This window comes from Nematostella vectensis, chromosome 1, assembly GCF_932526225.1.
Source record: "Nematostella vectensis chromosome 1, jaNemVect1.1, whole genome shotgun sequence".
NCBI classification, from domain to species: domain Eukaryota; kingdom Metazoa; phylum Cnidaria; class Anthozoa; order Actiniaria; family Edwardsiidae; genus Nematostella; species Nematostella vectensis.
Window position 1 is genome coordinate 13,303,267 of NC_064034.1, and position 18,401 is coordinate 13,321,667.

An 18,401-nucleotide genomic window follows, 5' to 3' on the forward strand; every position below is an offset into this window, starting at 1 on the left:
GCCTTCACTCATTTATCCAGCGGAAAGCCTACACAGGTAACCCAGCAAAGTTTATATCAGAAAGGAGCACAGGGTTTATACTGATAACCAAATGGTTATACGTCGATCGCATGCCTCGAATTTGATCTTTTATGTACGACCTTTAACTTTTGATCTTATTGGAGTAACGTTTACCTGGTTGGTTTAGGACAGATTTTTATTGAAGCCATACGTGGGTACCCCTGTGGTACAGGCATGTCATACTTATTTTACCGCTGACTAAAAAATCACGGGCGGATATGTTTTTTGAAGAGATCAGTAGAAAACACATGGAAAAGTATTGATAACTAGTTGAGTCTAAACCGACTCGAAAATGACTGTTGGGCTAGATGCATTAAATACTAAACTTATTCAGGTATCGAACGTTGCTCACAATGCAACTTTGGAGCAACTCAAGGTGTTGTTTAGTTTCATCGGAGAAGTTGAAGATCTAAAGTTATTCCCAGAGTGAGTATTGTCGAATGTTACCTTTTAGTTGTAGTTACTTAAACTTATCCTAGTTTATTATTTGTATTGAGTATCGCTTTATTCGATGTTTTCTTAGATCTCCTGCTATCACAGTCCAATCCAAAGTATGCTTTGTGAAGTTTGTGGACCCGTCAAGTGTGCCGATAGCACTTCACCTGACAAACACAGTGTTCATTGATAAGTCTCTTATCGTGGTCCCGGTCTCAGATGGTAAGTGGGGTGGGGAGGAGGGCTGCAATCTTCATCAATTTAGAAAATAGGTTGTCACATTTCATAGTACACTGTCGTATGCTTGAAGCTAATCTTGGGAATACCCTGCCATATAATTTTGTTTTGTTGCATTAATGCCTTGTTCTTTGAAATTTGATGTGTATGGTTCCTTTTTGGAAAAATTGTGACAGGGATTCTGAAGTTGCTCTGATCAAATTTTGGAATTCCCAAGTCACAGCCATGCCAACAACAGTCATGGTTTTCATTTCATCCTTTTCACGATTCATGATAGAACAAAATAAGGCTGTTCATGGATCAAGAGAATTACCCCAGTCATGCCAAACTAATGTTAAAAGGCCAATGAGGTAAAGAGGGAATTTCAGTAAACTAATTCTTTGTAGGCTTTTAACATGCAGTGATGATAAACACTTTTAATTTAAAAATTAGTAAACTTTGAGAGAACACTTCAGTAGCCTCATAACTAGGATTTCAGAAGCTCCAATGGACCAATGCTTTCTGCTGAAAAAGGTGAATGTATCCTGAAGAGTTTCCATCTTGAATGAAATAAAATCTGCAAGTGAGGGTGTAACAATGGTACAGTAGATGATTTGAAGCATGAGTTATGGAACAGTACAGTAATCCACTAGAACTTTAAAGCGGTACAAAAGGCAAGCAAGGCAAATATGCGTTCAAATTACCCTAAATTACAAATTACATTTATGAGGCCGCTTTTGCATAAAAATGATCGAAACTTTCACAACAAACACATACATTATCTGTAATAAAAGGTGTTTACTTCAAAATTCGGTTGTTTTTTGTACAATAAAGCTCTACAAAATCAAATCTACCGAGTGAAAAAACTACAACATAAGACAACGAGGAGCCCTATCCTCGGGGGGCCCATAAGATAAATAAGGGGCCACAGGGGGCCCAAAACAAATAATATTATAACATCTCCCTTCTCAACAAAGTGTTAGGTTAAGTGTTCAATAAATGTTCTTAACAATGTTCAATAAGTCTTTGTGGTTTTTTGATAACCCTGCCAGATGCTGTGCTCATCGGTGTCGTCTCGTGTTGCCTCTCAGAAGACTTTGGTGGTGTAGGCGATGCTGTCACATTATTGCTTAACTGTGTGGGGTTGTTGGTACTTTCTGGTGGTAGTTGAGGAATGGCTGGTATAACAAAAGGACTTGTGCTCATCGATTGATCATTAGGTGTTGAAATGATTTGTCGTCGATTTCTCCTGAAGACACGCCCACACTCATCTCCTAATAAGTACGATCGGGGCAATACTTCTGCTTTCTTCCACTCAGCCTCCCGGTTTGGACGGATACGCACCTTATCTCCAACTTGTAAAGGAGGGAGATCATGACTATGACTATCATAATACTTTTTTGAAACACTCTGACGATGTTTCAATGTCTTCACAACTTGATTTGGGTCAACAGGCTGAGGCAGTAGCAAACGTCGATGAGTCGGTAGTTGGGTACGTGTTCTCCTACTCATTAGCAGCTGAGCTGGAGACACACCTAAGTCATCAAAGGGTGTATTCCTGTATTTGAGTAATCCTTCAAAAGGATCTTTGTTGTCAGCAGCCGCTTTCTTTAAAATCCGTTTTGCGGTCTGAACTGCTTTTTGGCAGCTCCATTTGATTGTGGATACTCTGGAGAGCTTGTGGTGTGACGGAAACCCCACTCATCTGCAAACTTTTTGAACTCATGTGAACTATTAAAAAGGTTTCTAGTGTTACTGTACTGGGAGCCATTGTCGCTCAGAACTTCCACCGGGATCCCAAACCTTGCAAAAATCTTCTTTAAGTTATTGATAACACAATTAGCAGTGGTTTGGCGTAACAACTCAATCTCAAAGTACTTTGAATACAAATCGGTAACAAGCAAATAGGAATGTCCGGCATATTCAAAGATGTCAGTACTGATCACTTGCCAAGGCAATCCAGGAACCTCACGTGGTAGTAGGGTCTCTCTTGGCTGTTGGTTTCGGAAGGCATTACATATGGAGCAGGAACTAATCTTGTCTTTGATCTGTGCAGTCATTGAGGGCCAGAAAACATATTCTCTTGCAAAACTGAGACTTTTGTTCTCACCCATGTGTGCGCCATGAATTTCTTCTAGCACCTCTGCCCTCAACGATCTCGGGACAATGATTCTGTCTGCTTTGAATAACAAACCATCTTCTACGCTAAGTTCCTCTCTAAAACTCCAGTATTCTCTCGCTAGCTCATCAAGTTGATGTTTTTCTGCTGGCCAACCTTTAACGACATATTCCATGACCACTTGAGAGGTAACATCGCAGTTTGATGCTTCCTTGAATTTTTGCAAAGTGCTTGAATCTACACCAAGACTGTCAATTAAGTTGATTCCAATCATCTCTTCTGGTTCACTAACTGGTTTAGTGTCACTAACTGGGGCTCTGCTTAAGCAATCTGAGATGAATTGTTTCTTTCCTGGCACATAACGAACATCAAGGTCATACTTTGTCAGCTTTAACAACATCCTCTGCAATCTCGGTGGTGCTTCATTCAAGGGCTTTTTGAAGATGGCTTCTAGTGGTTTGTGGTCGGTTTCAACTACAACACGACGTCCATAAACATAAGTATGGAACTTTTCAGTTCCCCAGACAATTGCCAGAAGCTCTCGCTCGATGTTGGCATACCTTGTCTCAGCAGGTGATAGTGTTTTTAAGCCAAATGCTACAGGCCTTTCGTCCTGCAGAATCACAGCACCTAATCCCGTGCCACTTGCATCAACATTAAGCACTGTCTCTTTGGTGTTGTCAAAATAGGCTAAAACTGGCGCTGAGGTAATGACTGCTTTGAGCTTGTCAAATGCATGCTGTTGAGGTGTCTCCCATACGAATGCGGTATCATTCCTTGTTAGCTGCGAGATAGGGCCCTGGAGATCAGCTTTATGTTCAATATATTTGTCCAGATAGTTTACAGTTCCTAGGAAACGTAGTATGCCATCTTTATCGGTCGGGGCAGGCATCTCGTTGATAGCTCTTACCTTTTCAGGATCAGGCTTTAAACCGTCTGCAGTAAATAGGTGTCCAACGTAGCTGACTTCAGGAACTCGAAGTTTGGCTTTACGTGGATTGAACTTTAGACCTATCTCACGGCTCCTCTTCAATACTGCAATCATCTTGTCATCTAGCTCACATTGATTTCCACCATGTATCAAAAAGTCGTCAACGATTATTTCTACTGGTACTCCTGCGAAGAGTCGGTCCATCTCTCGTTGGTAAATCTCGGGCGCGGAACTTATGCCGAATGGGAGCCGCAGGAATCTGTATCGACCCCAGGGGGTATTGAAAGTCAGGAGCTTCGAGCTTTCTTCGTCTACTGGTAGTTGCCAAAAACCGCTGCATGCATCCAACGTTGAGAATATTTCAGCACCGGTGAGTTTGTTGGCAACCTGTTCCACTGTGGCCATCGGATAATGGGGTCTCTTGAGGGCTCTATTGAGGTCACGTGGGTCTATACATATTCTGATGTTGTCTTTGGTTGGTGGGCTTTTCTTTTCTTTGCCTTTTCGTTTATCGATTACTAACATCGAAGAGACCCAAGGGGTATGTTCTTCTTCTTTAACAATGATCCCATCTTCTTCCATCTCTCTCAGCTTCTGTTGAGTTGGGTCTAACATGGATACTGGGATCTTTCTGGGTGCGTGTATAACTGGAGTTACTGCAGAGTCTACCTCTAGGTGTACTTTGTTGGGTAACATTCCTGGTTTGTTACTGAAGCAATCAAGGTAATCTTTCAGAACAGGGTCACTTGTGAGGGTTGTGGTACTTTTGCTTTGTTCTCTGGACAAGTCGATGTTTGATGTTTGTGCTGATGGTGAATCTAGCAATGTGAGATCCATGAACTGTAGGACTTCAAGATCAAGGCAAGCCTCACAACTTAGTAGTGGGGTGAACTCTCCATCAACTACAAGATATAACAGATCTATCTTTCGATCTTTGTACTGTGTTGGAAGGCGGACACATCCTTTAGGGTAGATGGGCTTAGTCGCAAGCCAGCCCTTCAAAGGCTGGTGTAAACGTTTCAACGGCTTGTTGGTTATGCTCTTGTACAAGTTGTAGGGGATGACAGTAGCCTCCGCACCCGTGTCTGCTTTCAGTTTGACCTCTTTTCCTGCTATCATGACTTTTATCAGGCTCTTTTTGGGTTGCTGGTTCTGTAGCACGCTTCCGACTTCAATGGATCCAAAGTATGTGTGGGTTTCGTTGCTGTCACTTGAGTCATACTCCTGTTCCACCACATGCACTTCTGGATCTTTTTTCTGTTTGTTTTTACACATCTTTGCAAAATGGCCTGTTTTGCTACAAATCTTGCAATTACTTTTAAAAGCTGGGCATCGTGTTGGGTGTGCAAATGAATGGCGATATCCACAGAACTTACAAGACGGCTGTTCTTTCTTAACTTGGACTGGTTGCACAGACACTGTTTTACTTGGGACTACTGTCTGTGGAACAAACTTATACTTCTGCAGCTCAGTCGCCTCATAAGTTCTGCAGTAATCATGCGCGGTTTGTAGGGTAAGGTCTGGCTTTTTCAACAACTCCCCTCGCAATTCATCGCTGGTTACTCCCCCCACAATACGGTCTCGTATCAATGAATCTCTAAGTGCTCCAAAGTCACAGTTTAATGAAAGCCGTTTTAGCTCACTAACAAAGTTGTCAATTCGTTCACCCTCCTTTTGGTTTCTAAGATTGAAGAGCAGTCGCTCATAAATGACATTCTTAGCTCCTCGACAAAGTTCATGGAACTTTCGGCACACATCACCATAAGATTCATTACTCTCGCCTGCAGTATACACAAAGTGGCTATACTCTTCAATTGCACTCGGTCCAGCACAGTTAAGTAACAAATTAACTTTTAACTTATCTCCCTTGTCGTCCTTTCCTTTTGCAACCAAGTAAATTTCGAACTGCATTAGGAACTTTCTCCAATTTTCTGATGCATTCGCATCCAACACCAAAGGTCCCGGAGCTCGATGATACATTTCCCCACTTTCGGCCATCGTTTCCTTGTTTTGTCGACTTTTCTTTAACAATTAATATTCTCCAGTGGTTAACCACTTCTGACACCATGTAATAAAAGGTGTTTACTTCAAAATTCGGTTGTTTTTTGTACAATAAAGCTCTACAAAATCAAATCTACCGAGTGAAAAAACTACAACATAAGACAACGAGGAGCCCTATCCTCGGGGGGCCCATAAGATAAATAAGGGGCCACAGGGGGCCCAAAACAAATAATATTATAACATTATTCAACTTCATTACAAAATTGTCATTTTAGTCATATCTAAAAGAAATTTGAGGAATATAGCTAATTAACTGGGCTGTCAATTAAGTTGAAAGTGGCTTTTTTCGCTCTAGAGCGAACAAGTTTCAATGTAACCCAATATTAATTCAGTATATAATACATAAGGGTAAAATAAAAATTTTCATCAGAGTGCACCAAAAAAAATTGAAATGCGAGAAATTAGCTGTGATAAATCGAAATTCAAGTTTTGCTTGAGATGATTCCGCATTGAAATATAAATGGCATACACTGATGAAAAGTTTCTAAATTGTGTCTAGTTTTTGATTGCCAAGTTTTAGTTCAATCGAATAAATCCTGATACAGATAGAGCGTATTTTGTGAGTCCATGTATCTTTGTCTCGAGTTGAATCCAGGCAATTAAGCACATTTCTTCGTCACATTCCTCGGGAACTTACTAAAACGCTCGTGGTATTTACATCTTGTCAAACCTGAGCCTGCTGTATTGAAAACAGCGGAAAAACATTCAAAATGCACGCTTTATAAGGCTAAAATGACCATATCTGAAGCTCTATCTTTCCCGCGAAACCAATCACATGCCGTTCTGGAGACGCCTCAAAGCAACTGTCACAGAGAACAATAGAGTCCAGCGCTCTAGTCATGACCCGGGGAGCTTCATCCTCTTGCAGATTTGTTCAAATGCAGTTTCTGCTAGCATAATGGAAACAAAATTTGTTGTCTATATTCAACATATTCAAATTTAATTTATACTCCCCATATAGTAAAGTTCCTGAGAGAACAGGGAAGAATCGTGAAGATCGAACGCACTGTTGTTTGGCGTGGCGTGTGGCACAGCACTAATATGTGAAATCCGAGAGCTTCTGATGACAAAACTTCAATCCTTTCCTGGGAATCGAGACTTTGGAAGGGGATTTGGTCAATATGTGTCAAACTAGCTGCATGGGTCCACTTTGATGGCCATTGTTATCAAAGCTTGAGCATAAAGTATTGGAGCGAAACTTTCTTTCGCAATGCAACTTTGATTTAGAATATTTCGAAAACAAAAAGCACTAAGATGCTCAAATTTTCAGGACTTCATATTAATCTTATTTGCAATTGACTGTTAAAATTAAGGCAAGTTGTCTTTCCTTTCGTACCGCCTTTTATTAATGCACAGTAAATTTTGTTATTTGATTACAGAACCAGTTTCGGAGGAAGAGAAAGCTCTTCAACTGGTGGCAGCTAGTAGTGCCCTTGCCCTGGGTATGGGAGATGGCGGAGGTATACTTCCCACACCAGCCTTGATTCCACAGGTATTGCATTCTTCTAAAGCCTTATTGTCACCTGTTTACTTCCGGTCAATTATGTATTTATCTTCATTGCCCTGGGTATGGGAGATGGCGGAGGTATACTTCCTACACCAGCCTTGATTCCACAGGTATTGCATTCTTCTAAAGCCTCATTGTCACCTGTTTACTTCCGGTCAATTATGTATTTATCTTCATTGCCCTGGGTATGGGAGATGGCGGAGGTATACTTCCCACACCAGCCTTGATTCCACAGGTATTGCATTCTTCTAAAGCCTCATTGTCACCTGTTTACTTCCGGTCAATTATGTATTTATCTTCATTGCCCTGGGTATGGGAGATGGCGGAGGTATACTTCCCACACCAGCCTTGATTCCACAGGTATTGCATTCTTCTAAAGCCTTATTGTCACCTGTTTACTTCCGGTCAATTATGTATTTATCTTCATTGCCCTGGGTATGGGAGATGGCGGAGGTATACTTCCTACACCAGCCTTGATTCCACAGGTATTGCATTCTTCTAAAGCCTCATTGTCACCTGTTTACTTCCGGTCAATTATGTATTTATCTTCATTGCCCTGGGTATGGGAGATGGCGGAGGTATACTTCCCACACCAGCCTTGATTCCACAGGTATTGCATTCTTCTAAAGCCTCATTGTCACCTGTTTACTTCCGGTCAATTATGTATTTATCTTCATTGCCCTGGGTATGGGGGATGGCGGAGGTATACTTCCTATGCCAGCCTCGATTCCACAGGTATTGCATTCTCCTAAAGCCGCACTGTCACCTGTTTACTTCCGGTCAATTATGTATCAATCTTTTTTGTTTTTTAATGGAAAATTCCAAATATATTTCCAAATGGTGAAAGCAGTGTGCCTATTGATTGGTTATATAGAAAGGATGGCCTGTTAAATAGTGGAGATTCTAATAGATTCTTTTGTCTCTTAACCGTTGAGGTTTTTGTTGGCCTTTTGGAAGTGAACTGGTGACAATGTGGCTTTAAAGGGGCAATTATGGTGTCTACTGTATCTTTACCATTGCTGAAAAGTTCTTTGCCAAGTGTTACAGCCCTAAGCAAGATAAAAAAATGTCTCCTTTTTTATAGCACCTGTTTATAGACCTCTTGTAGAGTACCATAAATGATCATTTATTAAATTTCGACGGTCTGAGGGGGGTGTTCAATAGATAGGAGTGGTTTATTAGAAAGGGGCGTTCTTTATGAAAATATAACAAATGCAAGTGCAATGGGGTTCTAGTCTCAGTCAGGATCACGTTAAACTATGGCCACCATGGCAAGCATTTCTTGACATTTAGCAAGTCTCACCAAGTAGAAGCCAAACTCAGATTGATTAAATTTGATTATTGATATTTCCGAAATTCCTATGCGGTTTGTTTTTATGCTGGGGGGGAGGGTAAGGGGGGTGTAAAATAGGGGGTGTTTATTATAGAGTGGGCTTCATAACAAACTTGTAAGCTTAGGGGCATTCATTAGAAAGCATGCATTTATTAGATCATTTAGGATAGTGATAATACTACATGATCAATGCCACCAAAAATAATGGAAACATTTAACTGCTACACCTGTGTTACTGAATGGTGATAGATTTGCATAGACACAGTGATATCAATATATGGTGTTTTTGCTATCTCTCTGTTTCAGCTTATGTCATCCAGTGGCAATACAATAGCAGTTCCATCATCGGTCCCTCCCCCACCTCCCCTTACTAACGTTGATGCCAACAAAGTTGAGGAAATTCGGCGGACAGTCTTTGTCAACAATCTTGACCCAGAGATAACTGCAGAAATGCTCTTGTCTTTCTTCTCTTCCTGTGGAGACATCAAGTATATAAGGATGGGCGGGGACGACGGCAAACCTACTCGGTGAGTTCTCTTTAAAAATGTGTTTGTAGGTAGGGTTTGGTATGTTTACCCAATTGCTCAAGGTATAAACCAACATGTTAATACCAAGAATACCTTACCAATTAACTCTGTGAGCACGATAGCCAAATTTGTTGTTGCTAAACCTCCCAGAATCCAAAATTTCCTTCTTTGTTTGGGAATAGAGCGTAGTCAATCAAACCAAACCAGACAAACCACCCCCAAAGGTTGTGTCTGACTAAGCGCTATTGCCAAATGAGACAAGGATTTCGGATTTGTCATAGTTGCACAACAAGGTTTTTTGTCTTTTTCATGTTTTATTTGTTGTTTGTAAATTTGTGATTAAGCTCTTTCGCTTATGGTACTGTTTACCTGGTCGAGTGGGTGTTAAGCTGGTTTTTCTTTTGCAGATATGCCTATATTGAGTTTGCAGAGACGCAGGCAATTGTGTCAGCTCTCCAGTACAGCGGCGCAATCTTTGGAGGAAAACCAATAAAGTAGGTGCTTCTTGTTGTATCTTTCTTTATTTTGTTGAACTCAATGTTAATGTTTTCTTGCAGAGTAACACACTCCAAAAATGCTGTCTCTAAACCTCCTCCGAAGCATTCAGACAGAAAAAGAGGTTTGTTCTTTGCATATTAATTTTCTGGCATAACTTGTTATAATCATTTTTTTATGCTGTGTATTCTTACTTTTGTGTATATTATATTGTTGTTATAATATTCCTAAATCTCAGGACTTGTGCCTTTTATCATTTTGTTTAGACCATAGCAGATCAAGATCCAAATCCAGGCACTCTCGGTCAAGGTATGTACCGAACAGATTACCTAGATAGTGGAAGAAATGAAGTCAGGCTGCTTCCAAATTCTTACTGTATCATAATGATCTGGTCTCTAATGAGCAATCGTAAAAAGTGTATACCATACACTAGTTATAAAAGTGTGAGAATGCTTGGAAAATAAAAAGGGGACTTGAACGGTGAAGAGTTATTTTTTAGTGTTATTTGAAAAACAGTCAAAATCATGCGGAATAATTGAAATATCTATCCATTTTTATTAAGAGACCTTTGATCTTTCAGATGAATATAATATTGTGGTTTTAAAGTGTCACATCGAGCGGATGGAAATGGATTGAAAATAGTACTTTTAGGTTTCCGGACAGGCTATAAGTTTACTCAAACCTGTATAATTAAACCAACTAGATCCTTAGCATAAAATCCCCTTTATGGAAAATTGGTTCATTTCTATTTATTACGCTTGAGTAAAGTAATCAGGAAGATTTTACGTTGGTTTGTTCCACACTTTTTCATATTTTATCAAACTTTCTTAGAACAAGCGTGCGAGTGCCCCTTTAACACGTTTTAACTCAACGGTAGCCATTTTACCAGTTACTCGTAACTACAGCATGTTTTGGTGTCTTTAATGGTATGGGTGTACAGGTCAAAGTATTACATGCCCGGTGGTTACATAGCGTATGTCATTGTCTATACCAAATGGTACTTGTTGGGCGTACAGGTCACGGTCGTCTCGTCGTCGTTACCGATCCAGATCTGATTCCCGTCCACGCAGTCGCTATAGAGGACGCTCTCGATCACGCTCCAGGTGAGAGACAAGGCAAAGACAGCTCAACACAGGACTGTTGCCACACGGATCAGGGCTTACAGCAGAACAGCTTGTGGTTAATAACTAATCTTTATTACCTTACCAGTGTAGTGCTTGGGTGATTTAATCAAATCATGATGCGAACGGTACACAGCACCCACCCCTATGCTAGTGTACGGATTTTATTAATATAAGATACAACCCTACTATGTACATCGTAAAATTGGGCTCATTTTGTAACCTACTTGCTCAATTTCTGCTGTTTAAAAAGTGCTGTGTTTAATACATGTTTAAATGCATTCAGACCAGGCAACCATCGAAATGGCTCGGATGTCCCCGGAAGGGAGTCAACATCAGCCCGTCCTTCATCGTAAGCAGACGGCGATGCTTACGAGCTTTGTTCTCACTTGTTAAAAACAACAAATAAAACAGTAACAATCGATTTAACCTGAGAACACAGAAAACGGGTCAAGTTAACAATTTTTTGAAGATTGACCAATCAGGTTCCACTTAAGGATATCGATCTCGCCTACTAGTAGGCGTTTGTTGGTGTTTCCGCGACGAAAACCCCGCTTTCCCGTGTTTTTGGGCGCCATCTTGGCGCGGCCATAAATCCAAGATGGCGCCCAAAACACGGGAAAGCGGGGTTTTCGTCGCGGAAACACCAACAAACGCCTACTAGTAGGCTAATATCGATCCAGCCCACACTGTCCCCGCATTCTTTAGACTGACACATCAATAGTCTATACATTAGCCCCATAGTCTCCACATTTCTAACTTCAAAGTTGTTTCGCATGGCCCGTTTTTTGGTGCATTATGTGCTTTTTAAACTGGCTTTCCGCTAGTGAGAAAAGAGAAAAGTAGAAAGAAGCGGAGAGGTGTAAAAATCAGCGTGAAGAAAGATGAAGAGAAGATGTATTCATATTCCTTCCCATCTTTCTACTTGGGTTTGAAATGATTTACCACTTAACACAACTGATTTCCAAAGCACGCTGCCTCTTTCTGACTCCTTTGCTAGTGAAATAAACAAGTGGCAAGGTTAGATTAAGCTTATGCAGGCGTTTATAGCGAAAACCTAGTCTCTTGCGATTTGTAGCCGCCATCTTGGATTTTGAGCAAAAATGAAGATAGCGGCTACGAATCACTCGAGGCTGGTTTTTCGCTATAAAAACACCGGTTAAACGCCTGCATTGGAGGCTATGTTAGAATAGCAACAATACACTTTCTTATTATAGTTTTTTAAATATTAGATAAATGACTATTTCAATTAAGCGCCTCTTTTTTCTCTTTAGGGACCGCTACCGGGAGAGGAGGCCACGGAAATCGCGATCAAAGTCACTTGACCGGAGCCGGCGGTCAAGAAGCAGGTCAGCGTTCTTTGGCTACCACTGATATTTCCATCTTTGTTAACTGGGCATTCTCTTGTTATTTTGTTATTTGGCGATTCTTACCTGAGCCATAGGGATGTTCTTGGGAACAAAAAACTTAAAACAGTCTAATTTTGGGAGTTTTGAGCGTATCTTATTTACTCGTTTTAATTGCCATGGCGATTATATCATTTTATTCGGGGACGGCGAGATTTATTCAAGAAAGTTTTTATTTAGAAGTCATTTCCTTCATATAGACCTTGACACAGCAAATTGAAATGGCCGCCTGTTTCCCGAATGGTGTCTACTTTAATTTTTATTTGAGGGCAGTGCCTGTCTCGGGGTGGCTCCAAAACGAGTGAATACAGTTTGGCTTGTTAGGGAACTGTTGGCTAAAACGACAAAAGCTCCGGTTAGCCTCCGTATGACTCATAGAGGTAGACAATGTTCTGCTTCGGAAACTATGTAGTTGGATCAACCTCATTCGGATGGTTACGAAACAGATCGTACTCAAGACCTTCCCCAAGCCCGTATCGGTCGAGAAGATCTCGGAGTCGCACGAGAAGGTCTCGGAGTCGTTCGCGAAGGTCTCGGAGTCGCAGCAGGTAAGCCGAGCAAGAAGCGACGAATCATCGACCAAGTGCCATCACCAGTTGTTTGACGATTAATCACTAACTCCCTCTTAGTTTTTATTTTATTTGGAACTGTATTTGAACTGGATTTGATGATGATTATCCCCTGTATCTGGTTTTTAGGGACAGACGACCCCGTCGACGCTCAAGGGATCGCGAACGATCAAGAGAACGTAGGTCAAGGCGATCGCGGGACAAGTCTCGTTCTAGAGAAAAATCCCGCGAGAGGGGCGGGTCCAGGGGGAGATCTGCTGAAAAGTCGCCCGAAAAGCAGCGGGACAAGTCTGATGATCGCAGATCGCGCTCGCCTGAGAGAAAAATTAAGGAGGATTCCGTGACTAAATCAGACGAAGACGAGGGAAGGTCGAGCGAGCGACGAGAGAAAGAAGAGAAGAAATCCCGCGACAAAGACAAAGATCGCGAGAGGGAACGCAAAGATAAGAAAGACCGAGACCGCGGCCGTAACAAAGACCGTGACCGTGATAAAGAACGTGATAAAGACCGTGACCGTGATAAGGAGCGTGATCGTGAAAAGGATCGTGAACGTGATAAAGACCGCGATAAGGAACGTGATCGTGACAAGGACCGTGAACGTGAGAAAGACCGTGATAAGGAGCGTGATCGTGACAAGGACCGTGATAAGGAGCGTGACCGCGACAAAGACCGTGATAAGGAGCGTGACCGCGACAGAGACCGCGATCGTGACAAGGAGCGTGACAAAGATCGACACAGGGACCGTGATAGGCGTGACCGGAAAGAGAAAACGCGTGACAGGACGAGCCGATCGCCTTCAGAGTCTCCAAAGAGATCCTCGAGGTAAGGAGACGCTGCGAACTCGGGCACCCAGCACTGTTTGCTGCACGTATGTCATTTTAAAGTAAATAGATACATTTGTTAAGCTCATAACCTTCGTAAAATACATGTGGGAACAAAAAATGGCAAAGAAACGGTTTGATTGAAAATAAAACGCTAGCTAATAACAACAAACATTGATCTAGATTAAAGTCTACGGCACTTTTGGTGAATTTCTCCCTTCTGAGAGATCGATACGGAATATCGCTTCCGAAGAAGAATACGTAATACTTGCACAGATGCAACGTGGTGAGGTTTGAGGCAAAACAATCCATGTCTTACCCTAGCATAGAATCGAAAATACTGTCATCTGTAGCCCGCATGCTTGGTCCAGCAGAGCTATTTGAACCCCGCGTTGGCAGGTGCTGGAGGATGTTGGCAAAAGTTCGATTGAGGCCAAACATTTGACCAACACTTCGCCAGCATTTTCTTTTCTAGTGGTCAAAGCGCAGCACACCTTCGTGCCGCCAATAAAGCTTGTGTCTGATTGAAAGACCTTAAAAAATATGGTACCACACCCTCTCTGCATTTGCTGTGTACGCGCCTTTAGCACTGCTTTGCTGGGTCTATTTGCACACGGACTGAAGTTTGAGTCATTTGCATCGTTTGAAAAACCCACGTCTGAGCAAAGCTTTCATTTTAAAAATGGGTGTTAACGGATTTATGAACAATTGGTCTCTACCACAATAAACAGGCAATACCCATTTTGATTGTTTCAAGGTGTCCGATACTGTTTGTATTGTTGGATTTACTGGGAGATTATATTAGCTACAGATTGTTAGAGCATGATGAGGGCTAGGTTTGATCGTACATATGCTGAACTCTTCTCTGATTGCCCTAACTGTCGTTACTCTTGCCGTGCCACAGACATCATAAGCGCAAGAAGGATAAGAAGAGTAAGGAAAAAGAATCAACAAGAAGAGCTAGCGATTACGAGGACAGTGACATAGGAAAAAGTGAGTCATCACAAAAATTCACAAAATAACCACACGTGAATACAAACTCGCGCACCAAACGTTAACACGCTCAAGTGCCCAAGCAAACACACTACGACGCCACAAACTCACTTGCGCGCTCTAGACACACTCGCACATTTGCGCGCCTGACGCAAACATACACCACGCACCACACCAAAACACACTCCGCACCACACCTGAACGCACGCGCGCCACACCCAAACACACTCGCATGACACACCTGAACGCACTCGCACGCCAAACGCAACATACACTTGCCCCCACACCTGAACGAACTCGCGCGCCACACGCAAACAAACACTCGCGCCCCACCCAAACACACTCGCACCCCACACCTGAACGCACTCGCGCGCCAAACGCAAACACACACTCGCGCCACACCCAAACACACTCGCACCCCAAACCTGAACGCACTCGCGCGCCACACGCAAACATACACTCGCGCCACACGCAAACACCCGCACCCCACACCTGAACGCACTCGCGTGCTACACCCAAACACACTCGCACCCCACACCTGAACGCACTCGCGCGCCACACGCAAACATACACTCGCGCGCCACACGCAAACATACACTCGCGCCACACCCAAACACACTCGCACCCCACACCTGAACGCACTCGCGTGCCACACGCAAACATACACTGCGCAACACACTCAAAGACACTGGCACGCCACATCTGAACGCACTCGCGCGCCAGACACAAACATACACTCGCGCCACATGAACAATTGGTCTCTACCACAATAAACAGGCAATACCCATTTTGATTGTTTCAAGGTGTCCGATACTGTGTGTATTGTTGGATTTACTGGGAGATTATATTAGCTACACTCGCGCCACACGCAAACACCCGCACCCCACACCTGAACGCACTCGCGTGCGCAAACATACACTCGCGCCACACCCAAACACACTCGCACCCCACACCTTAACGCACTCGCGTGCGACACGCAAACATAGACACGCACCCCACACCTGAACGCACTCGCGTGCGACACGCAAACATAGACACGCACCCCACACCTGAACGCACTCGCGTGCCACACGCAAACATACAACGCGCAACACACCCAAAGACACTGGCACGCCACATCTGAACGCACTCGCGCGCCAGACACAAACATACACTCGCGCCACACCCAAACACACTCGCACCCCACACCTGAACGCACTTGCGCGCCACACGCAAACATACACTCGCGCCACACCCAAACACCCTCGCAACCCACACCTGAACGCACTCGCGTGCTACACCCAAACACACTCGTACCCCACACCTGAACGCACTCGCGCGCCACACACAAACATACACTCGCGTGCTACACCCAAACACACTCGCACCCCACACCTGAACGCACTCGCGTGCCACACGCAAACATAGACACGCACCCCACACCTGAACGCACTCGCGTGCCACACGCAAACATACACTCGCGCCAAACCCAAACACACTCGCACCCCACGCAGGAACGCACTCGCGCGCCACACGCAAACATACACTCGCGCCACACCCAAACACTCGCACCCCACACCTGAACGCACTCGCGTGCTACACCCAAACACACTCGCACCCCACACCTGAACGCACTTGCGTGCCACACGCAAACATACACCGCGCAACAAACCCAAAGACACTGGCACGCCACATCTGAACGCACTCGCGCGCCACACACAAACATACACTCGCGCCACACCCAAACACACTCGCACCCCACGCAGGAACGCACTCGCGTGCCACACGCAAACATACACCGCGCAACAAACCCAAAGACACTGGCACGCCACATCTGAACGCACTCGCGCGCCACACACAAACATACACTCGCGCCACACCCAAACACACTCGCAGGCCACACCTGAACGCACTCGCGTGCCACACGCAAACATAGACACGCACCCCACACCTGAACGCACTCGCGTGCCACACACAACACACCCAAAGACACTGGCACTCCACATCTGAACGCACTCGCAGGCCACCCTTGTCCAGAGCTGGGACTCTCTTTGCGTTCGACATTCTAGCTCGCATGAAAGAGGGCCCAGTATTTATTATGTATGCGCGGAAAAACACCAATCAGCGATCTTCGCTGCAAAAATTGAAATACGAGCGCGCGCCATAACGAACGTACCTAAGGTGATTGAAATGTGATTGAAAATCAGATTTCAAAACAGCACGCGCTCATTTGAAATGATGCTATTGTACTAAGTTCCTTAATTTATATTTTTTTCGGACTCTATCATCTATCCCGTTCCTAGAAAAGATTGACAATCAAAAATAAGCGTACTTTCTGAAATAAACTCTCGCTCGTCCCTTTCGCAGCCTTTCTGAACTAAGCAACCACGCCACACCACATATATGTGGTGTATTTTCGTGCATGCGCTTGCAAAAAATACTGGACCCTTTCACGCGAGCCAGAATATCGAGCGCATATCGTACCCGCGCGCTATACACTATCGCACTCGCTCCCCATACGTAGACACATCCGCGCGCCACACGCAAACACACTCGCACTATACTCGCGTGCTATACACTATCGCACTCGCTCCCTACACGAATACACACTTGCGCGCCACATGTGTAAACACACACTTGCGCACTACACGCAACACACTCGCACGCCACACGCAAACAAACTCCGCAAACACACACACTCAACAACATAACGACATGGGCGCGCGCACTATGTTTAGCCCGACATAACGACATGGACATAATAGAAAAAAACATGTTTTTTCTCTTAATAGAAAAAAACATGTTTTTTCTCTTATGTCGTTATGCCAAAGATAAGAGTGCGCGCGCCCATGTCGTTATGTCTATATGTCGCTAGTGTGCACTAGGCATAAGCGCAACACACTCGCGCGCTACACTTAACATGCGTGCGCACCACATCCGCCTGCTACACAATACATGCGCCGAATTCGCCCACAATACGGAAACACTCACTCACAGGGTAAACATACTCTTGTGCCACATGCAAACACACCTCGATTGTCTTTTTACCTCCCTTACAGTGAGCGACACAGAGCAAGAAAAGAAAGCACGTGACAGCAGCCATGACAGCGGCTCCGAGTATGAGAGGAAGAAAAAGAAAAAGAAGAACCGAAGCGAGAGCCAAGAACGCGCAAGTGCCTCCGAAGAGGAGACACCAAAAAAGAAAAAAAAAAGAAGTTACAAGAAAAAGCCAGTTAGTGCTGGAGATTACGATACAGAGAGTGACTGAAACCATGCCCTGGTCGTAGCTCTTTAGGACATTTCTTTTTGGTCGGTTTAACTGTAATATTCTGTGCTCTCTTTCCCTGTGTTTCTTGCATGGCCATGACACTGCCGAGTCGTATAGACCATTTCACAATGTTGCGCTCGCATCCAAAATGCTACAGACTGGCGGGACACAGCGCCAGAGCTGATCCAAAATGCAGACGAAGGAATTTGAATCGAAAACTCTGTGAAAGAAGCACTCTGTCAGCATTTTCTATAGCTTCGTCTGTGAACTCCACAGTACGCCATTTTAGATTAGCTATGGCCCGCCAGTCTGTGGCATTTTGAATGCGTGCGCAACATCATGAAAACGGTCTATCCATCTTCATCTCTCGGTCAATACCTCAACTTGCATACACACCTCCGGTCCACCTGTGTTGTCGGCTTTGCATATTTTATTTTGTCATCCCTCAAAGTCCAAGCAAATTCTTGTGACATGACGAGAACTGGATAAGTTTGTGTGTCTAAGACTTTTATTATGATTATTGAATAAACGTACACTAGTATCATTCACGTGTCATTAAT

The 18,401-nt window shown here is 43.7% G+C and overlaps 1 protein-coding gene across 7 annotated transcripts; it reads left to right on the top strand.

Annotated features, from left to right (window-relative positions):
• The first annotated feature begins 138 nt into the window (after window positions 1–138).
• Window positions 139–18,385, top strand: LOC5515922 (splicing regulatory glutamine/lysine-rich protein 1). 7 transcript variants are annotated; one of them, XM_048725155.1, is made up of 14 exons: window positions 139–486; window positions 584–717; window positions 7,202–7,314; window positions 8,969–9,189; window positions 9,597–9,683; window positions 9,747–9,808; window positions 9,951–9,993; window positions 10,701–10,787; window positions 11,092–11,157; window positions 12,080–12,154; window positions 12,658–12,759; window positions 12,910–13,602; window positions 14,506–14,594; window positions 17,633–18,385. In XM_048725155.1, the coding sequence occupies exons 1-14, from the start codon at window positions 353–355 to the stop codon at window positions 17,839–17,841; spliced, it is 2,115 nt and encodes a 704-aa protein (XP_048581112.1). In that variant the 5' UTR covers window positions 139–352; the 3' UTR covers window positions 17,842–18,385. The 7 variants fall into 7 exon arrangements, with proteins under 7 accessions (XP_048581112.1, XP_048581119.1, XP_048581116.1 ...); XM_048725162.1 differs by lacking the exon at window positions 12,658–12,759; XM_048725159.1 differs by lacking the exon at window positions 11,092–11,157.
• The last annotated feature ends 16 nt before the right edge of the window (window positions 18,386–18,401 follow it).